We start from the raw sequence: 25,527 nt of genomic DNA, 5'->3' as shown, positions 1-25,527 counted from the left end.
AAATCCCCTCTCCTGTGCAGCCTAACAACGAGTACTGGGCTGGTAGATGGGGTGAGAAAAGGCTGTACCCCCTTCTCAAGGCACGGGGGTGCCCTGCCAGGATTTGCGAGCCTTGGGGTGCCCCCTGAAGGTTTGATGATCTGAGGATTTGAAGCTTCCCCCAAGCATTTGGGGTGGCGCCCAAGGATTTCAGGTGTCCCTGGCGGGGTTTGAGTGTCTGTCCGAGGATTTAGGGCCCCCACCGAACATCTGCGGTTTGGGGCACCACCCGAGGACTTGGGGTGCCCGTGCGAGGATCTGGGGAGGCATCCGAGGATTTGCGGTGCCACCGACATTTGGGGCGCCCTCGCTGGCGCGGTCCCCATCCCATCCCATCCCACGTGCTCTCGGGGGTGGGTGCCCCCCCACCGGGTGCCGCCCCTGGGGGTCCCCGGCCCGGTGCGCTGCGAATCGAGGGGGGGCGGCGGGACCGGGCGGGGCCCTTTAAGGCGGCGGGGGCGGGGTGGGCGGTGCGGGGGGCGGTGCTGCCGGCGGGGCGGGGGGCGGCCGGGCCGGGCAGAGCCGAGCCGCGCTAAGCCGAGCCGAGCCGAGCCGAGCCGGAGCAGCGAGCGGGGCCGGGTGAGCGCATCCTCCGGTACCGGCACCGGGGGGCGGCGGCGAAGGGGCGGAGGAGGGAGGAGGGCTCTTGTTTTCCCGGTTTTTCCCCCCGCCCCCGTTCAGGGGCGGACCCCCCCCCCCCGGGGGGGGGGCCCCCCCCCCCCCCCCCCTCTCCTCCGCCGCTGCGGCGCGGTGGAGCCGGGAGGGTCCCCGAGCCGCCCCCTCCCCTCGCCGCCGCCGGGCTGGGGGCTGCCGCCGCCTCCCACCTCCCGCGGCTGGGTCATCCCCCCCTCCCGGTGAGCATCGGGCCCGGCGGGGGGCGGTGATGGGGCAGACCCGGCGGTGCCCGGCTCGGCCCGGTGCGCCCGGGGATGGGGGGCTGCCCCAGGGATGGGGGCTGCACAGAGAGAGGGGGGGCTGCCCCGGGGATGGGGGCTGCCCAGGGAGAGGGGGGGCTGCCCCACGGGAGGGGGTTCTGCCTTGGGGATGGGGGGCTGCCCCAGGGATGGAGGCTGCCCAGGGAGAGGGGGGGCTGCCCCGGGGATGGGGCTGCCCCACGGAAGGGGGTTCTGCCCTGGGGATGGGGGGCTGCCCCAGGGATGGGGGCTGCCCAGGGAGAGGGGGAGCTGCACCGGGGATGGGGGCTGCACAGGGAGAGGGGGGGTTGCCCCGGGAGAGGGGGGAGGCTGCCCCAGGGATGCGGGGCTGCACCAAGGGGTTGGACTCCCCGGTGACGGGGCTGCCCCACGGGAGGGGGTTCTGCCCCGGGGATGGGGGGCTGCACCGCGGGGATGGGCTCCCCCGGCCATGGGGGCTGCCCCGGGGGAACGAGGGGCAGTCCTGGGGGGGCGGCAGCCCCGGAGCTGGGGGCGCAGGCAGCGTGCAACACCCCGCGTGGATGCTCCGTGATTTTCAGTCATTATTGTCTGCCTGGGTTTGCGTGAGAGGTGCAGGCAGCTCTGAGGGGGTCCCCACCTGGTCCCCTCGGACCCTCTGGCAGCCGGTACCTCCCGTCCCCGCGAGGCCCCGGGGACCCCCGTGGGGCCACTGCGGCTCCCGAGCTTCCTCCAGCCCCGCTCTGCTGAGCCTGGGTAGCACCACGGGGAGGCCCTTGGGAAGCGGAGGGACTTTCTCCGTGGCCCTTCTGCTTATTTCTGGTTTTGGTGGAGTCAGGCTGGAGCCCAACAGGGCTGTGGCTCAGGGGTGAGATGTGCCCGAGGATACTGCTTTCACTCCAGGGCCTGACAGCCTAATCCTTTGCCTTCCAGGACCCTCTGAGTGGGTCTGGTCCCTCATTCCAGCGTGGAAATCGATGAGTTGAAGTTATGCATTTGACCTGGAAGAGCCAGTCTGCTGACGCTTTGGGGACCCTGTGAACTGGAACGGGAGAGGAGGTAAAGCAGCTCTGTCCACCCAGCATTCTGCCCAAAATCCCCAGGAGGCCCTGCTGATTTGTCTTTTGAGTGGATGAGGAGGGGCTGAGGGAGCTGGGGGGGCTCAGCCTGGAGAAAAGGAGACTCACAGGGGGACCTGCTCGCCCTCTACAACCCCCTGACAGGAGGGTGGAGCCAGGTGGAGTCGGTCTCTTCTCCCAGGTAACAGGCAAGGAAATGGCCTCAGGCTCTGCCAGGGCACAGATATTAAGGGGATATTGGATATTAAGGGAAATGTCTTCACTTGATAGAGTTGTCAGACGCTGGAACAGGCTGTCCAGGGCAGTGGCAGACTCAGCATCGCTGGAGGGATTTAACAGACATGTAGATGTGGCACTTGGGGATATGATTTAGTGGTGGCCTTTGCAGTGCTAGAGGAACAGTTGGACTTGATGATCTTGGATGTCTCTTCCAACCTAAACAATTCTGTGATTACTGAGAACTCCCCTCCACAGGGATTTTTAGAAAGGCATCTGGGGATGCCTTTCTAAATAGGGATCATGCTCCTAAACCCCACAGGCTCTTCCAAAATTCTCAGCACCCTTTCCCTGAGGCCCTTGGCCATCATGTTTGTACAGACAGGTGGGTGTGTGCTGCGAGGGGATCTGCTTAGATGGGATAGCAAGTGCTCTTGGACCTTCCTTCTCTGTCCTTCAGTGGTGTTTCCCAGTGTCTCACCATCATTGTGATGCTTCAGTGCAGCCCAGGGCCACCGCTGAATAACTGATTTCTAAAAAAGTTGGATAATTCTCGTGGAGATGCTCCAGCCTGTTGACACGTGCTTGGGAAGGGCATGGGATTGCCTGCCCTGTCTGGTGTGTCACCCAGCACAAGGTGACCATTGCTCTGTGCCGTAGAGGGGGATGAGTCAGCCCTGGGGGCTGCAGGATGGAGCTCCCCTGTCCTGCTCTGGGTGCGGCTTTGGGGTTAAAATCACCTCCTTCCTCAAGTGTGAGACCCTCAGTTGGCTCAGGGCTGCAGTGGCTGCTTGACTGCAGGGCTGCCTCTTTTGGCTGAGCCATCAGGTCTGTTCCCTCTTCTCCTGGACTGTGAGCACATCTCGTACACCCTCGTGGCTGGGTGGTCTTGTCCAACCTCCTCTTGTCCTTCCTCCTTGGACGGAAATCACCCATCTCTTCGAGATGAGGATGTTGCTGGCTAATGCCTTTCCTCTTCCTCCTCCTCCTCTTCTTCTTCTTCTTCCCAGAAACCAGATGATGGTTGCACATCTGCTGGCCCTGCTGACTCAGGCTGGCCGGGGTGCCCCGGGGCCGTGCTCCCAGCCCCAGGCCAGCGGAGCCGCTCCTGGCAGCGCTCCCTTCCCGGAGCACCCGCCCCTGGGTGCCCTCGCCTGACCTCGGCTGCTTTCCCTGCCCGGGGATGCCAGTGAGGTGGTGGGATAAGGGTTGGAGACTTGTGCCTGGCTCGGTGCTCCACTTCCCTGTGGCGGCTGGCAAAGGGAACCTGGGGACTGCGGGGAGCACGTGGTATGCTCCCAGGAGTTACAGATTTGAATCCCAGTTGGCTCCGTCGCAGCGGAGAGGAGGAGAGGTCATCCCTAAAGGGAAAACTGCAGCCCATATCCGATTTTTGTTAAAGAGAAAGCCAGAAGGGCTTGGAGAATCCCTTTGCTGTGGGAGCGCCCGCACTGCTGGTGCAGGGTCTGGGTCTGGGATGAGACTCAACTCGCACAGGTTGTGCCATGCTTTGGAGCTGGGGGGACAGGAGTGGGACCCAGTGTGCATCCACTTCCAGGGGCCCATCAGGACGATGGGAGCTGGTTTATGCCCTGCTCCACTGGGTCCTGGCAGCATTTGGCAACCAAGACCCTGGGGCAGGAGATGGGCTGCGATGGCATCGCAGAACCCTGGGAAAAGGGATGGTGGAGAAGTTGGACACAGCCTGTGAGTCCCTCTGACATGGTTGTGGCTATGATGGGTACGAAGGTCTGCCTGCCCAGGAGCATCCCTGCACAGCAAAAGGAAAAGAGATATTTGAGGTTGGATCTCCAGCCAGGGTTGGCAGCCGTAACAGGGTGTTTTGGCATCATCTGGTTGAGGGGGGGGTTCAAAGCCCACTGGAATTTTTATTTTGCTTAATACACCACTTAAGCAATTAGCAGTGATTGTAGCAGTCCTGGGTGAGGCGCTGGGAAGAATTGAATTTCCCAAGCTCAGATACCATTAGGCAGCAGTTTAAGGCTGTTTGCAGGCGGGTATGAGACAGTGATGCGTGTGGGGAATTAGATCTGCAACACACAAAAACATAATAAGGAAATTTTCTACAGAACTGGGTAACTTTATCTGATGTTTATTATGTGCCTTAATTGAAAAACAATCTTAGGGGGTTCTCTGCCATAACAGTGGGGGATCCCCAGTGATGGCTGTGCTGTATCCATCAGGATGTGCTTTCCTGGTTATCCTGCACCACTGACCCACACAGCTCTCCCCTCAAAAACACCCAAGGAGCCTCTCCATGGCATAACGGTCCACAGGGCAAGAGGAATCTCTTTAAAGAGTTTGCATCTATTTTGTGAAGTGCAGTTGGGTTGATGTTGTGGGGGTTTTTCTTTAAGTCCCCTGAGTTTCAGGTGCATCCAGCGGTGGGGAGCGAGCAGATAAATCTCCCGTTGTTTGGCATTTCTGAGTCCAGGAAGGGTCTGCCCCCGGGTACCAGGTCAGTGGTTAATATGTAACAGGTGCACAGGACACTGTGCACCCACAGCCTGGAGGTGGGTGGATGTGCAAATAATTTTCCAAGGATGGGAAAGCGAGAGGAGGAGGAGGAGGAGGAGGGTTTTGTTGTGGGCTGAGAGGCGGAAGGAAATCGAGGCTTAGTGAGGGAAATGTGAGATTGCTTGGTTGGGGACAGGGCTTCGGCCACTCCTCGGGGGAGGCTCTGCTATTGTGGTAGTTAAAAATAGACTGTGGACTGGCTAGTTTTCTGTGGGAAGTGTCTCCTGCCAGAGATAGGCATGTGAGGTGGCATCCAAGTGAGAGGGAATGGACAACTGCCTCTGACTCCTTTACCTAAAGCTCTGTTTTTATTTTTTTTTTAATATCTTTTCTTTTGGGCCATTGAGGGGAGGTCTTTGCTTTATTCCCAGACACAGCTGCCTCCAAGGCCCAAGCTTCATCCATGATGCCCAGCTGTACCAAAGTTTTGCTCAGCCTCATGTCACTGCACTCTGGGGACCCCTTCCCCGTGGCTGACGTGTCCCTCAGGTCCCACACCAGTGTACCCAGTGGGCTGAGTGGCTTGGGTGGTGCTCCAGCCCCGTGCATGGGCTGGCAAGCGTGGTTCCCTGCAAGCTGGATGGAATTACTCAGGGAAGAGATTATCTAAGATCCAGTGGATCTTATCTATTAACTCGTCTTTATTTTCCAGCAGCTGTCAGCACGGGAGGTATAACGTACACGGGGGGGGAAGGTGATTTTGGAGGGGAGGGATAGGAACAACCCTGTGATATGGTCAGAATAGTGAGAAATGGAGAAAATCTCAGGTTTTACTGAAAGAACTGTCATGGGCCCATTTGCTTATTGGCAGGAGTGTTAGGGGTGACATCAGGATGCAGAACTGGGAGATATCACACAGCGCTGTGGGGAGACCACCATGTGTGCAAGAGCAGGAAGAAGGGTCATTTCTTGCCTGTTTTCTCTTTGGAAGATGTGTCCCTTCAGCACCTGCACCCCAAAACCCTGCCCTGGCCATCCAGCACTCCTGGGTGCTTTGGTGCATCTGTTTTGAGGGCTGGTCTGGCTGATGCTGCAACCAGAGAGATCCCTCATTGGGAAGTAGAAAAAGGCCTGAAACCTTTTCACTCTGGAAAAACATTTTCTGGGCTGTAAGTGTCAGGTGGACCCTGAAGTGCATCTGGAGTGGAGGGAGTCAAAGCATGCACTTACCAAGGGATTGGTTCAAGGAAGGTGGTTTGACCGTAAAATTTGAGGCTGAAATGCTGTTTGATTAATATTTCAGTGGGATGGACAGTAAATGAGAGGAACAAAGATTGTTTCCATTTCTATCTGATTCAGGCAGCCAGTCTGATTTAAGATCAAAATAGTATAAATAGTGCTTGGAGCAATGAGGAGTATGGAGAGAAATCAGCTTCTCCCACGCCAGGGCTGTGGTGGGGATGGTCAGGGGTCTGGGGGGATGTGAAATGAGGGCAGGTAACTTCTGCTTCTGCTGCCCTATGGCTTTCTCTTCCTCAGCTCAGCCTCTGAATGCCCTTAAAGCTCTGATGGGTCTTGAGGGACTGGGGACAGCCCTCGAGGTGGCAGAGAAACACCCTGGGAGGAGGTTGCTTGGTCTTTGCATGGTTCAGGTCTGCTGTGGAATGGGGGGACATCGTCTCTGTGGTCAATGCATCCCTCATCCCGTTGTGCTTGCACAGTAAGAGCAGGGATGATGCCCTTACTTCCCTCCTGCCACCGGCTCTGTGTGATGCTCACTCTGCCCCACTGTCCTAAGGGCAGTCAGTCCCCATCCCGGTTTTAGCTGTTTTCCTGTGTGCCTGGGGCAGGCAGTGCCTTGGAGCTGTGCAGGCAGGCTCCAGGCTCCCTCCTGAGCTGCCAGAGGGGCTGCCTCTGCCAGAGGGGCTGCCCGTGTGTCAGGAGCTGCCAGCCTGCCAGGATCACTTCTCACCGTGGGGCGGGGGGGGGAGGCCGGGATGTATCGCCTTGCTCTGCGACCTGCTCGTGACTCGGGGATCTCCTCTGGCATGGCACACTTAGGTCAGGCGCTTTTCTTGGGGGAGCAGGTGCCTGGGTTTCCTCATGTCATTCCCGAGGGATCAGGATCACCAGCTGGGGCTTTGAGTGGCATCGATCTTGCTGGAAACCGATCTTGCTGGAAGCCAAGCAGCTTTCTGGACCAAGGCAGCCAGGACTGGGCTGGGAACCACCCTCCCCAGGAGCCAGGGATTTGCTGCACACCCTCCCAGGCTTTTCCTTCCTCTCCCGTCCTTCCCTGGCTTTGCCCCTGGAGCTCTCCCACACAGGTGGAGGTGGAGGGATGCGGGCAGGGATGGAGGGATTCAGACTTGCCACCCACAACCTCCACCAGACAGTGTTTTTGCCCACCGAGGATCACTTTGTCCCAGCCTGGCTGTGCTGGCTGGAAGGGAAATATCTCTTTATTAGGGATGTTTCCTTAAATAAAGCCATCAGAGCCAGTGCTGGGCTGGCTGTGCTGCCCATCCCATGACCGGTGTTGCGCATTCGGGTTATTAACACCTCATTAGATGTTGGTTCCTCCCCACGCCTCTGGTTCAGCAAATCCCAGTGGCTTTGTTGTTGCTCCCTGGCTCCTGCTTCACCGGGGAGTTGTTTTTTTACGGTCTCCTGCGCTTCTGCTGACAGTTTAAATTTCATTTCTTCTTGAGGTCAGTAGCTTTACTTCGACTTTCAGATCATTCTGTGTGCACCTCCCAGAGCAGGGGATGCCTCAGCACACCTTGCTGGGAGAGACTGTCCTAACATCACTGCCAGGGGCTGGCTCTCACCTGCCATCCCAACCTGGGTTTCCATTTGGCCAATCCCCAGAAATTCCTTCTTTTTTCCTTCTTCTTTTAAACCTTTACTCAGTTTCCCAAGTGACAGTGACAGCAGACACAGCACTGCCCTGGGAGGAGTTTGGGGACTCATGCAGGTGGGTTAGGAGCCCATCACCAGCCTGATGCCGTGGTTGCCACTCTGTGGCTTCCCTTTGACAACAAACCACCTCATTTTATATATCCATATGTTTTGTGTCACCCAGGCCAGGGACTCGAAGCTGTGGCCCCTGGGCCAGCTCTGGAGTGGGCTGATGGCACCTCCCAAGGGATCTGGCTCCTTAGCAAAGTGCCCAGAGCACCCTGCAGCCCTTGGTGAGCCGGGCTGGCAGTGGATGGCCCTTCCCCTCCAAAAAGCAATTGCAGTTTTCCTGCTTATTTTCATCTTGAGCTTATTTTCGTCTCCGCTTCCACCGCTCTGCCCGGGGATGCTGTCTGTGGCATGATAAGTTATTTCAAGAAGTGGGGCAGAGCTGTTGGTATGGAGGGGAGTGAAGGCACCCAGATTAAAGGTAAATCTACACAGATAATTGGAAGCCTGCTTCCCGCAGAAACCAGGTAAACAATGAACCAGGGGCGGGGATGGCTCTGTGGCCCCAGGGGGGATGGCTTCTTTCAGCCACCCCACCCACTCCCAGCCCCTGCTGTTGGGCCCTGGTGGGGGGGGGGGCTCATGGACCAGCTCCGGGCAGGGGGGGCTGGATACATGGCACAGGGTTAGTAATCCCCGCCTCCTCAGACCTGCCAGATGTCTCTCCTCTAGCCTTCATTTTTATAAATTGGCCTTTTAAAGTCTGTCATCCCCATGCAGATGAAAGGAAGATGCTGTGATGCCTCTGCGTGCGCATCTCCGAGCCTGAGCCCGGCTGCAGTGCCTGGATCTCGAGGCTTTTTGTTTGGGGCTTTATCTTTTTTGAAGTGCCTTTTTTTTTTTCCTTCTTTTTTTCTTTTTTTTTTCCCCTTAACATCTCAGAGTCTGTTGTATCTTGGCTTGCCATCCCTTGATTTTGAGCAGGCAGGCCCTGTTCTGAGCACCTCCTGGAGAGAGGGATGGGGAGATGTGTTCTTGCCCCATCTGTGGGGGGTAGACCAACAAAAACCCTGGGGCTCGACACCCAGGGCAGATGCAATTAAACCCATCACTGTGGGGCTTTCTCTCCTCCTCCCAAGCCCCTTTCTTCTCTTTTCCCTCTGCATCCTTTCCCCCTTCCTTGATCTTGCAATGACTGCTTGGATTGGCAGCAGGAGACTCCTTTTCATCTCCCTTTTCTCCCTGAGCCCAAATACTCCTGGCCTGTGGCTTGGTGCCAGGGCAGCTCCTGGGCCCGTGGCAGAGCTGGGGCTGTGAATTTTTAATTCAAAGGGCAGTAACTGCTGCCACAAGCCGAGTCTTTAAATCCTCTGCTTGGTGATGGATGGATAATTAGGAATTTCATTTGCTGGGCGGGTAACAAACAGCTTTGCATTTTCTGTTACTTTCCCATTTTCTCTTGGGGAAATTCAGACACTGCTCCTAAACTGCAGGGATGGGTTTTTTCCCAGCTGGCATGGCTCCCTGCTCAGGTCTCCAGGAAAGCCCTGTGATGCTGGGGAGAGCCTTACCAGGGATTTCTGCAGGGGCTGGGGCTCTGCTGGAGACTGGTGATGGTGTTGTGGGATGTGAGGGGCTAGTGCAGGTCCTCACTGCCTCCCTGGCACAGCCAGGGCACCAAGCAGCATCCTTGTCTTAAAGATAAGATGCTACATGCATCGTGTTTATATTGAGATTTTTGTTGTGTGGGTTTCTCCTTGTTTGAGGGGGGTGGAGAGCCAATTCCTGGGATGGAGGTGCTCCTGGAGAGCTCAGATGTTTTGTGCTGGTAGGTCAGGTGGTGCCTCATCTCCATAGGGATGTACTGGGGAAATGGCAACCGGTTCCTGGCCACAGCTGCTGCTCTGTATCGCAGCCTTTGGGGCTTGGTCCTGCCTCTGTCTGGTGACTGACGTGTTTGGGGTCTGGAGGACAAGGAGCGGGTTATCCCAGTCCCCAGTGCCTGCCCTGATCCCGTGGCTTGTGCAGTTCATCTGAGCAGTAATTAATTATTGGCCGTGTAAGCTGCTGGCGGGATCCTGCGCGTGATTTATTAGCAGGAGTAATCCCTCGCCAGCAAAAGAGCTGCTCTGTGAATGGAGAACAGCAAAATCCAGGGAAAGAGCTGCTCTGTGAATGGAGAACAGCAAAACCCGGGGGGACTGTCGTGTCCTTCCAGAACTGGATCCCCCAGGCACAGTTCCTGCCTGGAGCACGGCAGCTGCAGGCACCCCTGGGCTCTGTATTTGAGCTGGCTGAGGTGGGTTTGCCAAACTGCTGCCCTCGGGGGGAGGGGGGGGTGTCTGGACATGTGGACCTTGTGTTTGGGGACATGGGCTGAGCAGTGCTCCACTTGCTCACTGGCCAAGGCTCGCTGTCACCAGTAGACCACAAGCAGTCTCACCTCTGGGAGATGATTTTTAAGATGCATTTGCTGCCAGGGTCTCCCTGGGGAAGCCATTCACACTACCCAAAGCCTGGTAGATGTTTGGGAAGTGCAGCATAAGCACCAAGCTGGACTGCACACGTGCCCTGGCAGGCCCATGGCTGCTGGGAGAGGGACCAGTGTGGAGACTGGGCAAAGTGATGCTTCTCCCATGGGCACATGGGTCTGGTCTGCAGCTCCCATTAAGCTTTGGTGTGCTCCTGGGTCTGGTTTTTGTTTTCTTTTCCCCCTGTACCTCATCTACTCCTTGGCTTCTGTCAAGGACCTGTCCCAGGTTATCCACTACCCTACAATGCTCCAGTGAGGAGGGTGAAATACCAAAATTCATGTGGCAAAGGATCAGGGCAGAAATAGAGAATGCAGAAAAAGAAGGACCAGCTGCTGGGTGCAGAGGGGAGGGCACTACCAGGACTCCTGATACTCCCTCACTCTGTGGAGAGCTGTGCCATGCCCAGGCAGACACACAGCAAGAGAAATCCTGAAGGCGAATCCCCCCGGGCTCCTCCAGTCGGGGACTCCTTAGTGGTTTTATGATAAATCAATAACGCTTTTGCATGCTCATAATCGTAAAATAAGTACAATTTATGGCTGCTGCCGGGGCCAAGATTTTTTTCTGGTGTATGAGGTGGAGAGAGAGCGACACACAGACGATTGCCCACAGCGTTTCCCTTTGCACAGGAGCTGCAGACTGGCTCCTGGAGACCCCCCTGTCGGGGGGGACAAGGTGGGTTGCCCGTGTCTGTGCCCAGGCTCACGCTGTGCCCTTGCCCCCTCAGCCTGCCGGCAGGTGGAATGGGGCAGCCATGAACGGCGATGCCCTGTGCCAGGAGCCCTCCTCCCCGCTCCCCGACTGGAGGGAGTTCTGCAAGCTGCACGCCCAGGCGGCCGCCGTCGACTTCGCCCAGAAGTTCTGCCAGTTCCTGAAGGAGAACCCTCACTACGACACCCCCGGGGCAGAGACCTCCTTCTCCCACCATTTCACTGCCAACTTCCTGGACATCTTCAGCCTGGAGGTCAGCCGAGTGTTCGTGTCCGACTCGCCCACCAAGTACAACATCGTGCCCTTCGTGGGGCTGCAGAACTGCCACGTCCCCTACGGGCGGGAGGTCACCCCGAGGAAGGAGGAGACGTCCACTGAGTCCCTGGACAGCATGGACACCCCGCTGGGTGCCAGCCGGTACCTGACCCCGGCGCAGCAGGTGCAGGCACGCAAGGTGTCCTCCTACGGCCAGTCCCGCAGCTCGGAGGACGTCTCCATCCACGCCGCCGCCAAGCCCAAGTTCAAGAAAGGCTTCTCCTTGAGGAACATGAGCTTGTGCGTGGTGGATGGCATGAAGGAGATGTGGCATCGCAAGTCCTCTCCGGAGCCGGGTGCCGAGGCTGCCCCGGGCGGCCGGAGGGCCGAGAGGGAGATGTGGCCGGCTGGGGGCAAGGAGCCTGGGGACCCACGGGAGAAATGGACCCACAAGCTGCGCCTGTCCAAGGTGCCCTCCTCCAAAGTGGAGCTGGTGGACATCCAGAGGGAGGGGACGCTGCGCTACATGGTGGCAGATGACACGAACTGTGTGGGGAGCTCACAGTGGCAGAAGTGCCGCCTCCTGCTCCGGAAAGCGGTGAAGGTGGAAGGAGAGAGGTTCCTCCTTGAGTTTTATGTCCCTCCAAAGGTAAGTCCTGGCTTTTCTCCACTGTTGTTTTTATGAGCAATTCAAGCAGCAGTTGGGCTTTGCTTGAGGCTTTTCTTGTTTCCACTGCTGAGCTGGGATGAAATCCAGCTCTGGTCCAGAGGGAGGTCTGGTGCTGTGTGGCTGAGGTGCGAATGGATGGGAAAATGGGATTGAAACCTATCCAACCTGCAGGCCAGAGTGAACCTTGGCTCTGTGGGTGTTGGTCTGTGCCTCTCACTGAAACATCCGTCCTTCTGATAAAATACAAAACGTGCATTTAAAGTGCATCTCTCTGGAGAGAGGCTCAGCACTGGTATGGATGGTGTGCATCACTGGGGGCTGGACTGGGAGCTTCCACAGCCCAGGGACTGCACAAGGCCTGGCTGGAAGGAGAGAACCCCATGTCGCTGGCACGATGCCTTCAAGGGAGCCTTCAAGAGAGCTGGAGAGGGACTTTTGGAAAGGGCGTGGAGTGACAGGACAAGAGGGAATGGCTTCAAACTGAAAGAGAATGGGTTTAGATTGTACATTATGAAGAAATTCTTGGCTGTGAGGGTGGTGAGGCCCTGGCACAGGTTTCCCAGAGAAGCTGTGGCTGCCCCATCCCTGGAAGTGTTCAAGGCCAGTTTGGATGGGGCTTGGAGCAACTTGTCTAATAGAAAGTGTCTCTGCCCGTGGCAGGGGGTTGGAATGAGATGATATTTAAGGTCCCTTCCAAACCCAGCCATTCCTTGATTTTATGCACAGAGGATCTGGTAGGTGTGGGCTGCATGGAGCAGTGCTGGTACATCAGCTGCACCTAAGGGGTAATAAACTTGGGTTAAAATGGAGCAACTGCTGCTCTTAAAACATTTTAGAGAGAGCTCATAGAGGGATTTTTTTTAGTGTATCTTGATTTGTCTCTAAAAATCAATTTTGAAATTATTTTACAGCAACTTTTATGAACATTGTCTGCTCCTCTGTTATAATCACACCCTGCTCCAGTTTACAGCTTTCTCCCCTCATCCCGTCTTGCTTTCCATCTGGCAAACGATTCAGCTGTAAAAGTGGCACCAGTCTGGCACAGCTGGAAGAAAACAGCTTTTTTCTGCGGCAGCCACAGCTTTGTTTTTGCACAGACCCTACAAAAACTATGGCCATGTCCTTAAATCTTTAAAAGGAAGAGCCTTCCCGGAGAAGAGGGGTTAGAATGAGATGATCTTTAAGGTCCCTTCCAACACAAACCATTCTGTGATTCTAAGCCCTTTCTCTGGCTCAGCAGTGAATTATCACCTTGTTTCCTTTCCTTTCGAAGCAGCTGCCGCCTCCTTTCTGACCTTCTCCTGCGCAAACACCAGGATGGAAAAATTCCCTGGGGATGGGCAGAGCCTTGCACGGTTGAGACATGTCTGGAGGCAGTGCTGGGGCTCCAGGGCTGGCAGAAACGGAAACATCCTGGAAGGGAAAAAGCAGTTTCTGTTCTGTCTTGGATGTATTTATTTTCATTTCCCAATAAAATTGGGAACTGAGCCCGTTATTGGTAACCTGCAGCCAGGAGCTGCTCTCTGGCCTCATCCTACTCCCTGCACCCAAGGCACCAGGCACAGGTTTCAGTGACTAAATTGCATCTCCACTTCCCACATCCGTGATGCTCCGAATCCCAGAGCCCTGGAGAGCAGCTCTGCAGGCTCCTTTGGGGGGATTTGTTATAATTAAACCAAATATCTGGGGAATTTGTTGCTCAGCAAACACTTGGAGTGGGAGGCACCAGGTCCTGCCCCCCCCATCAAGGCTCCGGCGGGTGCCAGGGGCCCTGGGGGAAATTCATTTTTCTTTATTTTAATGTAATTAAAATTCCCTGCATGGCTGAGGCTGCTGTGTCGGAGCTTCTCGGTTTGAAATGCTGCTCCTGTGCTGGATAAAGGGAGCTGCTTTTCCACATGGGAAGCGTCCCCCATCAGATAGCACAGTTCTCTCCCGGCGGATCTCCATTGGGAGAGGGTTTAAAATGGAGAGGAGTAAGTGGTGTTGGCAAAGCTGGCACTTCAGTCTGTGCTGGAGCAAGGAGGAGGTTTGGCACTTAAATGCACCTCCCTGCCTTCCACTGGGCCTCCTCTTGGTTTAATTCAAAGAGCTCAGAGTTATCAGAACGGGAGGGAAATCAATGCTGTTTATTCCCCTGCTGTAATAACCACACAGGCTGAGCTGATCTCGCCTCTGAGAGCTCCACTGCGTCGTCCCCAGGGACAGTTTGATTCAATTGAGTGACTTTTTTTATTCATTGATTTCTTTTAATTTATTTTCTTTGGGTTTTTTTTTTCCCCCTTTTCCCAGGCTTCCAAACCCAAGGTGAGCATCCCGCTGTCGGCCATCATCGAGGTCCGCACCACAATGCCACTGGAGATGCCTGACAAAGACAACACCTTCGTCCTAAAGGTGAGAGCAGGGTGTGTATCCCTACAGGAACCCCATCTGCACCTGCATCCACCCCCTGCTGCAGGGATGCTCAGTTCCTGCCCCCCATGGGATCCCTGCCTCCTCCACCTGACACGTGGGTATTTTGGGATTGAGCTGTTTGCCTGGCTTTCACTGTGGAGCTTGGCTTATCTGTGTCACCAGGAGACAGGTTAAATTAGGGTCCAGGGACGACCTGCAAGGGAAAATACTCCTTGGTGCAGCTGCTTGTGGTTTTGTGGCTGCCATGGCCCTGGATTGGTGGCACACGGTGGCTGTTTCATTGACACGGGGCAGTGACACTCAGGGCTCTGGTCTAGTTGACAAGGTGGTGTTCGGTCAAAGATTGGACTCCATGATCTTGGAAGTCTTTTCCAACCTTAATGATTCTATGGGAACAGCTGTGCAGGGCCACTGAGACCCTGGGGATCAACTACCCCACATGAGTCTGTGGGCACGAGGAGAAATTCTCTCCAAAAAAGACTTTTCCAAATCGTGCATTTAATTAGCTTAATGCTGCCTCCTGCTCTGCTGGAAGGCAACAGCCTGTCATGGCAGATCAGGGATGAATTTTGCAGGGTCCTGGCCACCATGATGATGGATGTGTTGTTGGAGGTGGTGTTTCTCTCCAGCTAATGGGGTTGTACTTTCCCACTTGTGTGGACTCGCGTTCTCCATCAGAGCTGTGGCATGTGCCCAGCTGGGAGGCAGCACATGTACATGGGGGAATGCCAGCATTTTGAGCATTTCTCTGTCCTACCTCTGCTCAAAAAACACTTCTCTCCCTAAGAGCTTCTCCCCTAAGAGTGTGTGGCAAAGCAGAGCAGAGGGGCCGGGCTTCCTGGCTGAATGAACCCGCTCGAAAGCTTAGAAAACTGTGAAAGCAGAGGAGGGGAAAAATAAAGCCTGGCTTTGTGAAAACCCTTGCACCTGGTAGCCTGCTGGCCCTGGCACACATTCCCATTGGAAATCATTTTCCACCAAACCCAGGTCCTTGTCAAGGTCCCACACCTTCTCCTGGCACCTCCTTCAGGGCATCCTCCTTGCCCCAAGGGCTTCTTGCTCTTCAGCCTCAGCCTCTGCTGTGCTCCGTGTCCACCATGGCCATGGAGGGTCATTCAGCTATCTTCTGTGTCTCAAAGACTAACCTCAAGAGTCTTCTGCCATCCAGATTGACCAGCCCAAGGTCCTCCTTGCTTTCCTTGCAGGCTCTGAAGAGAGAATTCCCCAAAGTGTACATGGGGCCATGTTCCAGAGCAGATAGGAAGGATTGCTTCTCCTTTGATTGCTTCTCCTTTCTTCTTCCTCTTTATCCAGCCCAAGCTGATCTAGTTGTTTTCTTCATACCCTGATGATGACAATTTTGACTCACATGCAGCTTGTGGGCTGGTGTAACCCCTCAATGGTTTTTGCAGAACTGCTCCAGAGTTGTGGTTCCCCAGCCCAGACACCCACAGCAATCGGTGTGAGCCCAGAGCTTGCCCTTGTCCTTGAGCTGGAGGCATTTTTCTTCCACTAAGCGTTTTTCAGCTTTGACAAGAGCATTTCAGTTCTTGTCTCATCCTTCAACACACTTGCAGAGTGGTGTCACCCATGAATTGATCAGGCATCTTCACTTGCCTTTGTCCTAATCGTTACTGAGGAGCAGCACGCACGGAGAGCCTTTGATGGGAAGGAGCTGCTGAGCATATCCCTCAGCTTTGACCATCGGCCATCAATAGCCTCTTAGCCATTGATCACTGCTCTTGGAATACTGCTCATCACCTACCTCTGGTCATGTTTTCTAGATCTCCTTACAAATCCCACCTCAACTATGTTGCATCAGTTCTGAAGCGTGGCGAGTCCGAGGATGTGTCACTGCTTCTCCCATCCCAGGGGCTGTCACAAGGATCAGCAGATGAGTTTGACTGGGTTTGGTCATGACAAATCCCTGCTGGGAGGGTTTCAGCTCTGGGGGTGCTTTCTGGGTGTCCATAAGGGTCAGTTTCTTTGGCTGCTGGAGGAGAACTCTGGGCTTGTCCTCTTCCCATCTTCTGGAGTCAAAAATGTTTTATCCATCCCCACCACTAACAGATTAGTGACTACTTCAGCCATTTCTTTAATTTACCTGGGGAATGCTCCAAACTCCACCAGTCAAAAGATGCTTGATTTATCAGGTACCTCCTGCTCCTGCCCTGTCCTGGCCAGGATGCTTTCCCTACCACAGGGGGAATTGACTGGAATCGATCCTTTGAGTGAGCAGAGGCAGCAAGCACAGCACACCCCTCTTCCAGTGCTTCCAGCCAGCCTTTGCCCTCCCCTCCCAGCTGCGGGCACAGAATGCTATTCCCCTATTCTCACATCCATTATTATTTGTGGGTCATTTTCTGCCCGGGCCCTTCTTGCTGGGTCATCTTCTGGCTGTTCTCCCATTCCCCTTTTGCTGGTTGGACTTGCAAAGGGGGTGAAACACCCCCAGGTGCTGGGGTGAAAGTTAGATGGGTAAGAGAGGGAACTGAGTGCTGTGGTTTCCCTGCTGCCTTCCTGTGTGATGTGGACCCCAATCTCAACCTTCACACGCAACATGCAGGTTATGACGGGTGGAAAAGCCCCTGCCTCGTTTAGGGAGGCCACACTAGAATAGTTTCTGCCAAATTGCCTAAAAATGAGCAGGCAGCATGTCCCCAGCTCCCATCAGACACCAGGCACACGCAATTTTTTCCATTGCACAAGCAGGTGCTTGCAAAATACTCAAACCCTGCACGTGCTTCGCTTGCTGTCATGCTCTGCATGACTGAGCAGTCCCGTCTCTCACATCAGCTTTGTGTGTTGTCCTCAGAAAGCCAGAGAAGCTCCTTTGCTCTGGTTAAACAAATTAAGGGGGGGGTCTTTGCTGCTCCCCTACATCTCTGCCAGGGGCAGGATCACTCAGGCACAGCCCAAGCTGCGGCAGGGACAAGGTCACTGCTCAGCCTCAGCCGGGGCTCTGCTCCCTGCCCTCCCTGCTTATTTTCAGGACAGTGATTCAGTTGTTTGTGATTAATTTAATTTGCTTGGAGGTTGTCTCAGCTGGCAATGTGATACCCTCCTGGAGTCTGGATTGCTTTGCCAGCTCAGGAACGCGATGTATAAAGCTCCGTGAAGGATGCAGGGAAACCTGCCAGAGGCACACAGCATCCTGTGGCATCTGCGGCCACTGGTGTGGGGCTTCTGGGTTCTCCCTGTCCCCAGAAAGGCACAGCTGCTTTGGGTTTGCCATTTTGGATGCTCTTTTGCATCCTGATTTTTACTTAATGTTTTTTTCCCCGTGAAAGTGGGCTTCTTTCCCACCCTGCTGAAATCAAAGCCTCATGGACCAGCAGGCAGGAAAGATAACAGAGGAGAGGTTTAAACTCCTGCCTTTGGGGTGTGGCAGGGTTTGGGGGCAGAGAGCAGCGTAGCTTCTGCTCTACCTGTGCAGAGCTAGTTTTTTGGGGGCACTGAGGTGATGCTGTCTGTGTTGGTGCATAATGCCATGTACCCCAATGCTGCCAGCCAGGTGTGGTTTTGCCACAGAGGCTGTAACAACCTTGTGAAAAACCTTGTGATACATGTGCTAATAACAGTGGGGTGGGAGTTTTCCTCCATCTTTGGTCAGGGGGCACACCCTTGGGCACAGCAGGACATCTCTGTGGGTCACCCTTCAGCACCCCTGTGCTGGGATGAGGCAGGACACTGATCCTCTCCTGCTCATCGAAGTGCTGTTTAATAGCAGCAGGTTTTGTAGGGGTCCAGCTGGGTTATGGGGGGTGGGTGGCAGGACCCCAGCACTGCTGACACCATCCCACATTGCTTGCAGGTGGAGAACGGGGCTGAGTACATCCTGGAGACCATCGACTCCCTGCAGAAGCACTCCTGGGTGGCGGATATCCAGGACTGCATTGACCCTGGGTAAGGATTGCTGGGGGAAGGGGCTGTGTGGGGCTGAGCTGGGCACTGCTGTGCTGCCCTCACCCCTAAGCACGGGTTGTTACCCCAATGCAGTTTTTGCTACTCGGGTTGTTACAGAAGTCCCCGACTCAGAGCAGTCTGAAAGCCGAGTTAGCAGCCTGTGTTTGCAGAGCACTGGCTGCCTGTTCACCCTTCCCTTCTCCATGTCACCTCAGCCTGGCAGAGGCAGGTGACCTGGGAACGCAGCCCCAACATGGGAACCTTCTCACACCCACCTTCTGAAGCTTTTATACTGTGTTTGAGCTATTCTCCATGGTTTTTTCCAGTCTAGCATCCATGGATTTTTCCAGTCTAGCATCCATGGTATATTTAAGATTCTGCTGGTTAAATCGATTTATTTACCTTTCTATCACAGTGGCATCAATACTGTCATTGGAGTCACAACTCAGCCAGAACCTCCCATCTGCTGTTTCATCAGCCCATGCAGCAGGTTACGTATTAGGGAGGTTTTGTGCCCAATGCTGCTGCCCTTCAGCTGGCTCAGACAAGCCCAGCCTCTGGGGAAACCCTGGCACTGACCTTCTTGGCACAGTTTTGGAAAAACAAGGTGCCCATGCTTGCAGAGTTGAAAACCTCAAGCAAACCTGGAACAGGGCCTTGGAGAGTCTCCCGCTGCCTCCAGGCTGCCTTTGCCCCTTTCTGCTGGAGAGAGGCAGTTTACAGGGCTGGTTACTGTGGAGGCTGCATCTAGTGGGGAGGATGCACTGATGCGCTCCAGATTTTTACTCCTCCAGCTCCTTTTCCTGGTTTTTGAAATATATAATTCATTGGCACAGGTTGCCCAGAGAAGCTGCAGATGCCCCATCCCTTAGAGTGTCCAAGGCCAGGTTGGATGGGGTTTGGAGCAACCTGGAATAGTGGAAGGTGTCCCTGCCCATGGCGGGGTGTGGAACGAGATGAGCTTTAAGTCCCGTAATTCGAAAAGCAGTGCTGAGGCTGGGCTGCTGAGGGAGGCAAGGCTGGGAAAAGGCCCTTTTTTTCCCACTGCATGTTTCAGTGCCAGTTTTCCAGCCGGAGCTGAGCACCACGGCTGTGCTCCCCTCAAGCCACCGCAGGAGCCGCCGGCATCCCCGCGCCAGCCCCTCTGGCAGCCTCCCAGCCTTCTCTGTTTGCTTAGCACCCAGCGCCGTCCCGCTCTGGCCTCCGGACGTGACTGTAAAGCAAATAATAATGAACTCCAGAGCAAATAATAATGAGCTGTTTAATACACCGACACACGCGCTCGCTGCCAAGAACGAATTTCCAGTCAGCTCCCGAGACTTTTGCCAAGGGCTGCGTGCTGGAGCCGCCGCGTGAGCGCCCGGCGACGGCTTTTCTGCAACGCGCTGTTGGTTTTGGTTTCCTTCCTCCCTTCTTGTTTTTAACCGGCTGCAGCTGAATGACTCCCAGTGGCTGATTCACGTACTGGCCACTAAATAATTCAGCAGCTCACGAGGGAGCCGTTACCACCACGCAGACGCTTCCTCGCTGCCTGTGCCCACGTGGCCACTGTTAAGCAAGAGCAGCGCAGTGCTGCCGGCAGCTCTGGCAGTGCCAGGCTCTTTCTGACAGCCAGGATAAAAATAGGCTGTGGAGCAAGTCGGATGCTTGTGCAAGAAGGATGCTGAAGTGCACGGGGAGGGTTGGCAGCAGGGATGCTCTGTGGGGGCTGCCCCCCTGCCTTGGTCTGTTCCCACTCGCTGGCTTGCTCCAGGCTTCCTGGCTTGGTTTTTTTTGATGTCTTTTAGGGTTGTAATTCCTACAGGTTGGTAATTCCCTCTGCAGAGGGTGAAAGTGAAAGGGTGGAAGTTGGTGGTGGGATTGTATGTGGGTGCACCGATGTCTTGAGAAGCAAAGGGCTGAGGGTCAAGGTGACAAATTTCCATCCAAACCAACAAGGTTGCAGCATAATCCTGCAGCTGGGACTGACCAGCATGACTCTATACAATGGGCTTTCAGGGGTTTAATCCCTCTCACGCTGGTTTCTCACCCCCAAAAAGCCATGTTGTTTGGTGGCTGCTCTGCCTCTCTGTGGTGTTGGTGCTTCTATTCGTGGCAGCTCCTCAGGGGGAAGTGAGGAGCATTGGGACGTGCTTCTGGATCACAGCTGGAATTTCGTTTGGCTGAGTCCCCATTCTGTGCCAGTGAGTGGAGGAGTGGAAGTGCCACACATGTATGTGGCACTCAGCATGTGACCGTGTGCTCTGTGCTCTCCCCCAGGGACAGCGGGGATGATATTGAGCTGGTGTCCTGTGCACAGGGAGCCTGTCTGCCAGGCAGGACAACCTCCTCCAGCTGCGAGTTCCTGGCTGATGGTAAGGACCTAAATCTGGGAAAGTCTGGGAGTCCCTCAAAGCCATAACGTAGCTCTCAGGTGTCTCTGAGAGCCAAGGGTATCCAACGTAGTTGCCTTCAGAGAAGGGCAGCCCCCAGCTTTGTCCAGTGGTGGTGGGTGATGCTGAGCCATGAGCCCATCCCTCTGCAAATTCCCTTCCAGATGTGCCCAGGCCACCAGACAGATGTGCCCTGCCCAGCGCTCACAACACCACCACGGCCACCGCCGTCCCCGCGCCCCATGGCCGGAGCAGGGACTCCCTGGGGGAGCTCCTCACCCACGTCCCACTGGAGAACTTCCTGCAGACGCTGGAGTCCTCCCCCACTGCGCATCTCACAGGTACCGGGATGCAGGATGCGGCCCCAGCATCTCGCTCTTGAGGGAGAGGATGAGGGGGCGGGAGGGGGTGATGTCTGGGTGCTCCCTAAAAACCTGCTGTCCCTGTGGGCAGGGGAGGACAGCGAGGCGGAGGCGGAGATCAACCTCTCTGACTTCCCCTGGTTCCACGGGACTCTCTCTCGGATCAAGGCGGCTCAGCTGGTGCTCTTCGGGGGCGCCCGGAGCCACGGATTGTTTGTCATCCGGCAGAGCGAAACGCGGCCGGGGGAGTATGTGCTGACCTTCAACTTCCAGGGGAAAGCCAAGGTGGGTGTCCTCTGCTTCTCTGTGAGTATCAGCACCAGCCCTGCCCAGCACCCTGGGTTCCTATCTGCTCTGCAAGCAAGCAGGTGCTGTGCAGTGACCCCAAACACAGCAGCTCTGGCAGGGCAGCCCCAGGGCCACCTGCCCTTGTCCTTCCAAGAGCCCTCTGCACCCTACTCAGCCCCTTCTATGCTTTCCTAACTGGATCAGTGCCTGCCATGCCAGCATAAGGTTAAATATTATTAAATATTGTGCATGGAAGCCCAGCCTAGCCTGGCACATCATCCCCCGCCCTCTCCTTTTTCACTCTATGCCCCGAAGTACACGAATGCACTATGAAGAACCAACTCATGTGGAGTTTTCTGCTGACTCTCTAGCAGAGGGCACATGCTGTCAGGGGTTGGGATATAACTGCCTGTTCTTGTCACTTGTCCTGCAAGAAGTAGTTCAGATGGGCTAGAGTCTTCCCCAAGGCTGTCTGTGACACTGGGATTGGAGCTTCAGCCCCCCTGGCTGCACCCAGCCTCCCTTCTCTGGGTGTTTATGGTGTTCATCCCTAGGAGGGGCCAAACTTCTCCTGGGGCTGCAGCGAGTAGGGTTTTGCAGGAAACACCCTGCAGCAGGTTAAAAATGACGATCCTGAGTTAGGAGCAAACCACCCTTGGCTGATGGAGGTGGCTCCTGCTGCTGATTGCAAGGGTGGTCTCGCCCTCGCAGTCCCCAGCTCATCCACTGACCCCTGTGCTTGCAGCACCTCCGCCTGTCACTGAACGAGAGCGGGCAGTGCCACGTGCAGCACCTCTGGTTCCAGACCATCTTTGACATGCTGCGCCACTTCCACACACATCCCATCCCCCTGGAGTCGGGCGGAGCAGCCGACATCACCCTCCGCAGCTACGTGGTGGCCCAGAGCCCACAGCCCGGTAGGTGCTGGAGCTGGGCAGGGGCAGGGCTGCATGTAGAGGGTTGGGTGTGAGGTTTGGGTGGTATCTTGTGTGGAACTAAAAGGGAATGATCCCTGGGATTCCCTCCCTGCAGCTGTGCCTGTGCTGACGCACGTGGCTCTGGAGATGTGCCAAGGTGGGTGTTGTCCCATTGAAGGCAGGCAGGGAGACCCATGCAGCACCAGGGCTGTGCTGGCGTGACCCCTGTGTCCCTGGCCATGGGTGTCAGTCCCCTGGCTCGAGCAGAAGAGGAGCAGAGGGGTCCGCAGGGCTCAGAGCATCCTGCTGTGCTGGGGGAGTGTGGGCAACGGGGGTTGGGGAAGGGCAAGGTCAAAGACGGAGAGGATGGGCATGGGATGGTGCCAGCGAGGGAGCACTGGAGGGGTCAAGCTCTTGTCTCCCTTGCAGATGCCGGCCCCCCACCACCCCTTGTGCCACAGCCCCCGGGCTGCCGGGTCGACCTGCCACCTCCACACTACTTCTGCAGCACAGCACCCAGCGGCCCGCCCGCCCCACCGCCTGCTGAGGGGGTGGCCTTGGCCCCCCCTGTCACTGTCCCTGCACCCTACCACCGCCTGGAGGGTGCCCTGGGCCCCCGGAGCCGCAGTGACAGCACCGAGCGCCGGCCGGAGCCCCCCACCGCCAGTGCCGAGGACTACCATGAGGCTGACAGCGCCCGGAGCCGGACCCGGGCCGTGGAAAACCAGTACTCCTTCTACTGAGCCCCCCACGCCTGGGGGCTGAATGGTGGGGGGAAGCGGGGCAGCCGTGCCCCTCACCGCTCCACCAGCCTCGCCATCTCCTCCTGCCGCCACCAGCAACCAAACCGGGACGTCCTTCTCACTCCCTGCTGCTTTTGGGAGCTGTGTCAGCAGCAGGTGATGTCCCAGCTGGACCTTGCACCAGCCCCAAGGTTGGGGCAGTGCTGGAGGTTTGGGAGGCTGAAAGAGTCAGTGCCATTTTGGAGCTTGCAGCCTCTTCCTTTTCCCTCCGGACCAAGAGCTCTCCGAGGGCCGAGCCGAGCTCCCTGCATCTCCTCCTGGGTACGACCATCGTGGGATGGCAGCCCGGAGCTGTGACAGGCTCCATCCCCCAGCCAAAGCACCTTGGCACATCCATTCTGGGGCAAGAGCCCAGCATAGCCAACATCTTTCTGGCACCATCGCCCTGCAAACCAGCTGCCGAGGGACTCTGGTGTTTTGGGATGACCGTGGAAATGGCAGATCTACATGCAGAGACTTGCTTAAATACATGGATCACTGAGGGCACCACTGAGGGTTTATCCAGGCTGGCTTTTGGGCTCCCTCTGAGGCATGTGTTTCCAACCCTCTGCCAGGATAAGGTTTTTTTTCCAAAGCTTAATGAATTGCATTCAAGGAAGGGTTTTCCTGCTGTCCTGGCTTTTGTGTTCCTTTGTTTCCTTTCTCTCCTTGCTGTACCTACAGAGAATCCCTGGATAATCCCTTTCTTCCTCCATCTCTTCCTTGCTTTCTCAAAACCTAAGCTCTCTGCAAGGGCAACAGCTCAGCCTTCTGACTGCTCTCTGCCACAGCTGGGCGATGTTTTCCATTGCTCAAGGCAAACCTTGGAAAATATGACAACACCCCTGCTTTGCATCAGTTGTTGGTCATTCGGGATGTCCGGGGGGGTCAGGCAGAGGCCAGGGGCTGTGTCTGGAGGTGAGGGACAGCCTTGCCCTGCAGGTGTTCAGCTGGGCTCCCAGGAATGAAAACACTACACATCTTCAGTAACTGCTATCGAAAGTTACTGGTTTTTTCTTAGACAAATAGAAATGCCTAGGAAGAGCAAAAGGAGTGGGGCTGGTGCCAGGTGGGTGAGCAGGCAGCCAGCACAGGGGGCCAGGCCAGGCTGATGGGCAGGATTGCCCTTGCCAGGGGTTGATGTCCCTCCCCAGCAGCTGTAAAACCCTGCCAGTGAGGGCTGGAGCAGCACTGCTGCCAGGAGGGACCAGGCACGCAGTTGTCACTGCTGCTTGGTGGCTTTTTGACAGAGCAATGCAGCTACGTGCACCTGGAGGAGGAGGTCCCTGATGGAGGTGAGCCCTGGAAGAGAGCGTAGAGCAGAAACCTGTGGCCAGATGTGCACTACATTGATGCTTTCCCTACAGGTCATGGAAGCCTTTAGGATGGTTTTACAGGCCAGGGTCTGTGTGCCTTGTGTGGGGTGGGAGACCCTCCGGAAGGGCAGCTTTGCTTGCAAAGTGCTTGTGTGTCCCTCTTGGTTTGCCTCCCACAGCTTGTCTTACCCAGCACCAGGGCTCCTGGCTCCTTGTGTGGCTGCCAGGTCTGGGTGACAGTGCTCACAGGACCTGAGCCAAGTGGCTTTGGAGTGCCTGGACAGGTTTCCAGGTAGAGCAGACCCCACCATAGCAGCTAGAAGTTACCACTTAGTGCAAAGAGAGGTACAAGACAAGCTACAACCTAACTCAAAAAAAACCCTTGAATTTGCCTGGAATTGGGTTGGGCCAAATTTTTAGTTTTTAGGTGCCTTCTTTCCTGAGCTAGCAAAGCATGTCCCCAGCGCTCGAGTCATTTGTGCCTCCCGCTTCCAGAGGGCAGGGAAAGTGTCTCCAAGGCTCCTTCTGTGATGTGAGAGCTGTCTTTCTGGCCCATGGGTGTGTGAGATGAGAGCTGGTGGATCTCATTTCTGCAGGAACACAGAGCCCTTCAGAGCGCAACAGGAGCAGTTTGCTCTTTTGAGGGTATTTCTCCTTCCTCAGCTCAGCTAAAACCCAGCTTGGAGGAGCCCATGCAGCAAGGAAAGGCTGATGGGTTGATGGGTTTAACCTGGACATGCTTCCTTCACACACAGAGTGAATTTTGGATATTATTGGTGATTTTGGATATGGCACAGACATCATCACTCTGGTTCCTCATTGAGGTCCCAAGGGGCTGGATGGGAGCACTGCCTTCAGATACTGGCTGGTTTCTCACTCTCTGTGTCACAGGATAGGAAAAGGAGGGGGAAGCAATGATCTGCAAGCAAAAATGTTAATTTGTAAATAGGGAAGAGTCTGGAAGAGTTTACTGTTGTGTAGAATAAATTAATTTTATTTAAAAAGAAAAGGGGGAGGGGGACTTGATAAACAAATGGAGAACTCAAGTTCCGGTTTTAAAATAAAATCACTTGCAAAAAGGATGGCACGTGAGCATGAGGTTGGGGTTTTGCTGGATTTGCTACATGAAAAAAGGAAAAAAGGGAGGGAGGGTGCTGTCATGTCACATGTGTGTAGACCTCGTTGCTATCTCGAGGCAGTTGGGGCTGGGCTCAGTCTGTCTCTGCCTGATGGAGTGCACTGAGGAGGGAGAGAGGGGTATTTTTCCTCACTGCTGAGCAGAGGGAGGAGGAGGAGGAGGATGGGTCCAGGCTGCACAGGACAGGGTTTTATCTCCTTCCAGTCTCTTTTTTTCTTTGTCTGGTTTGTCACTGGTGCAGGTTGA

The 25,527-nt window shown here is 55.7% G+C and overlaps 1 protein-coding gene across 3 annotated transcripts; it reads left to right on the top strand.

The window, feature by feature from the left end:
* The first annotated feature begins 174 nt into the window (after positions 1 to 174).
* On the top strand, positions 175 to 25,225 carry SH2B2 (SH2B adaptor protein 2). 3 transcript variants are annotated; one of them, XM_027664519.1, is made up of 10 exons: positions 175 to 193; positions 1,866 to 1,991; positions 10,877 to 11,764; positions 14,078 to 14,179; positions 18,015 to 18,106; positions 20,366 to 20,460; positions 20,643 to 20,819; positions 20,932 to 21,125; positions 21,874 to 22,045; positions 22,475 to 25,225. In XM_027664519.1, exons 3-10 carry the CDS (start codon positions 10,904 to 10,906, stop codon positions 22,786 to 22,788), a joined length of 2,007 nt encoding a protein of 668 aa, XP_027520320.1. In that variant the 5' UTR covers positions 175 to 193; positions 1,866 to 1,991; positions 10,877 to 10,903; the 3' UTR covers positions 22,789 to 25,225. The 3 variants fall into 3 exon arrangements, with proteins under 3 accessions (XP_027520320.1, XP_027520318.1, XP_027520319.1); XM_027664517.1 differs by lacking the exon at positions 175 to 193 and adding an exon at positions 569 to 618; XM_027664518.1 differs by lacking the exon at positions 175 to 193 and adding an exon at positions 827 to 893.
* The last annotated feature ends 302 nt before the right edge of the window (positions 25,226 to 25,527 follow it).

Source organism: Corapipo altera, unplaced genomic scaffold (assembly GCF_003945725.1).
Source record: "Corapipo altera isolate COAL_440 unplaced genomic scaffold, ASM394572v1 181b, whole genome shotgun sequence".
Lineage (NCBI taxonomy): Eukaryota > Metazoa > Chordata > Aves > Passeriformes > Pipridae > Corapipo > Corapipo altera.
Note: the sequence above shows the minus strand (reverse complement) of the source record. Positions and strands in the feature narration are given on the sequence as shown.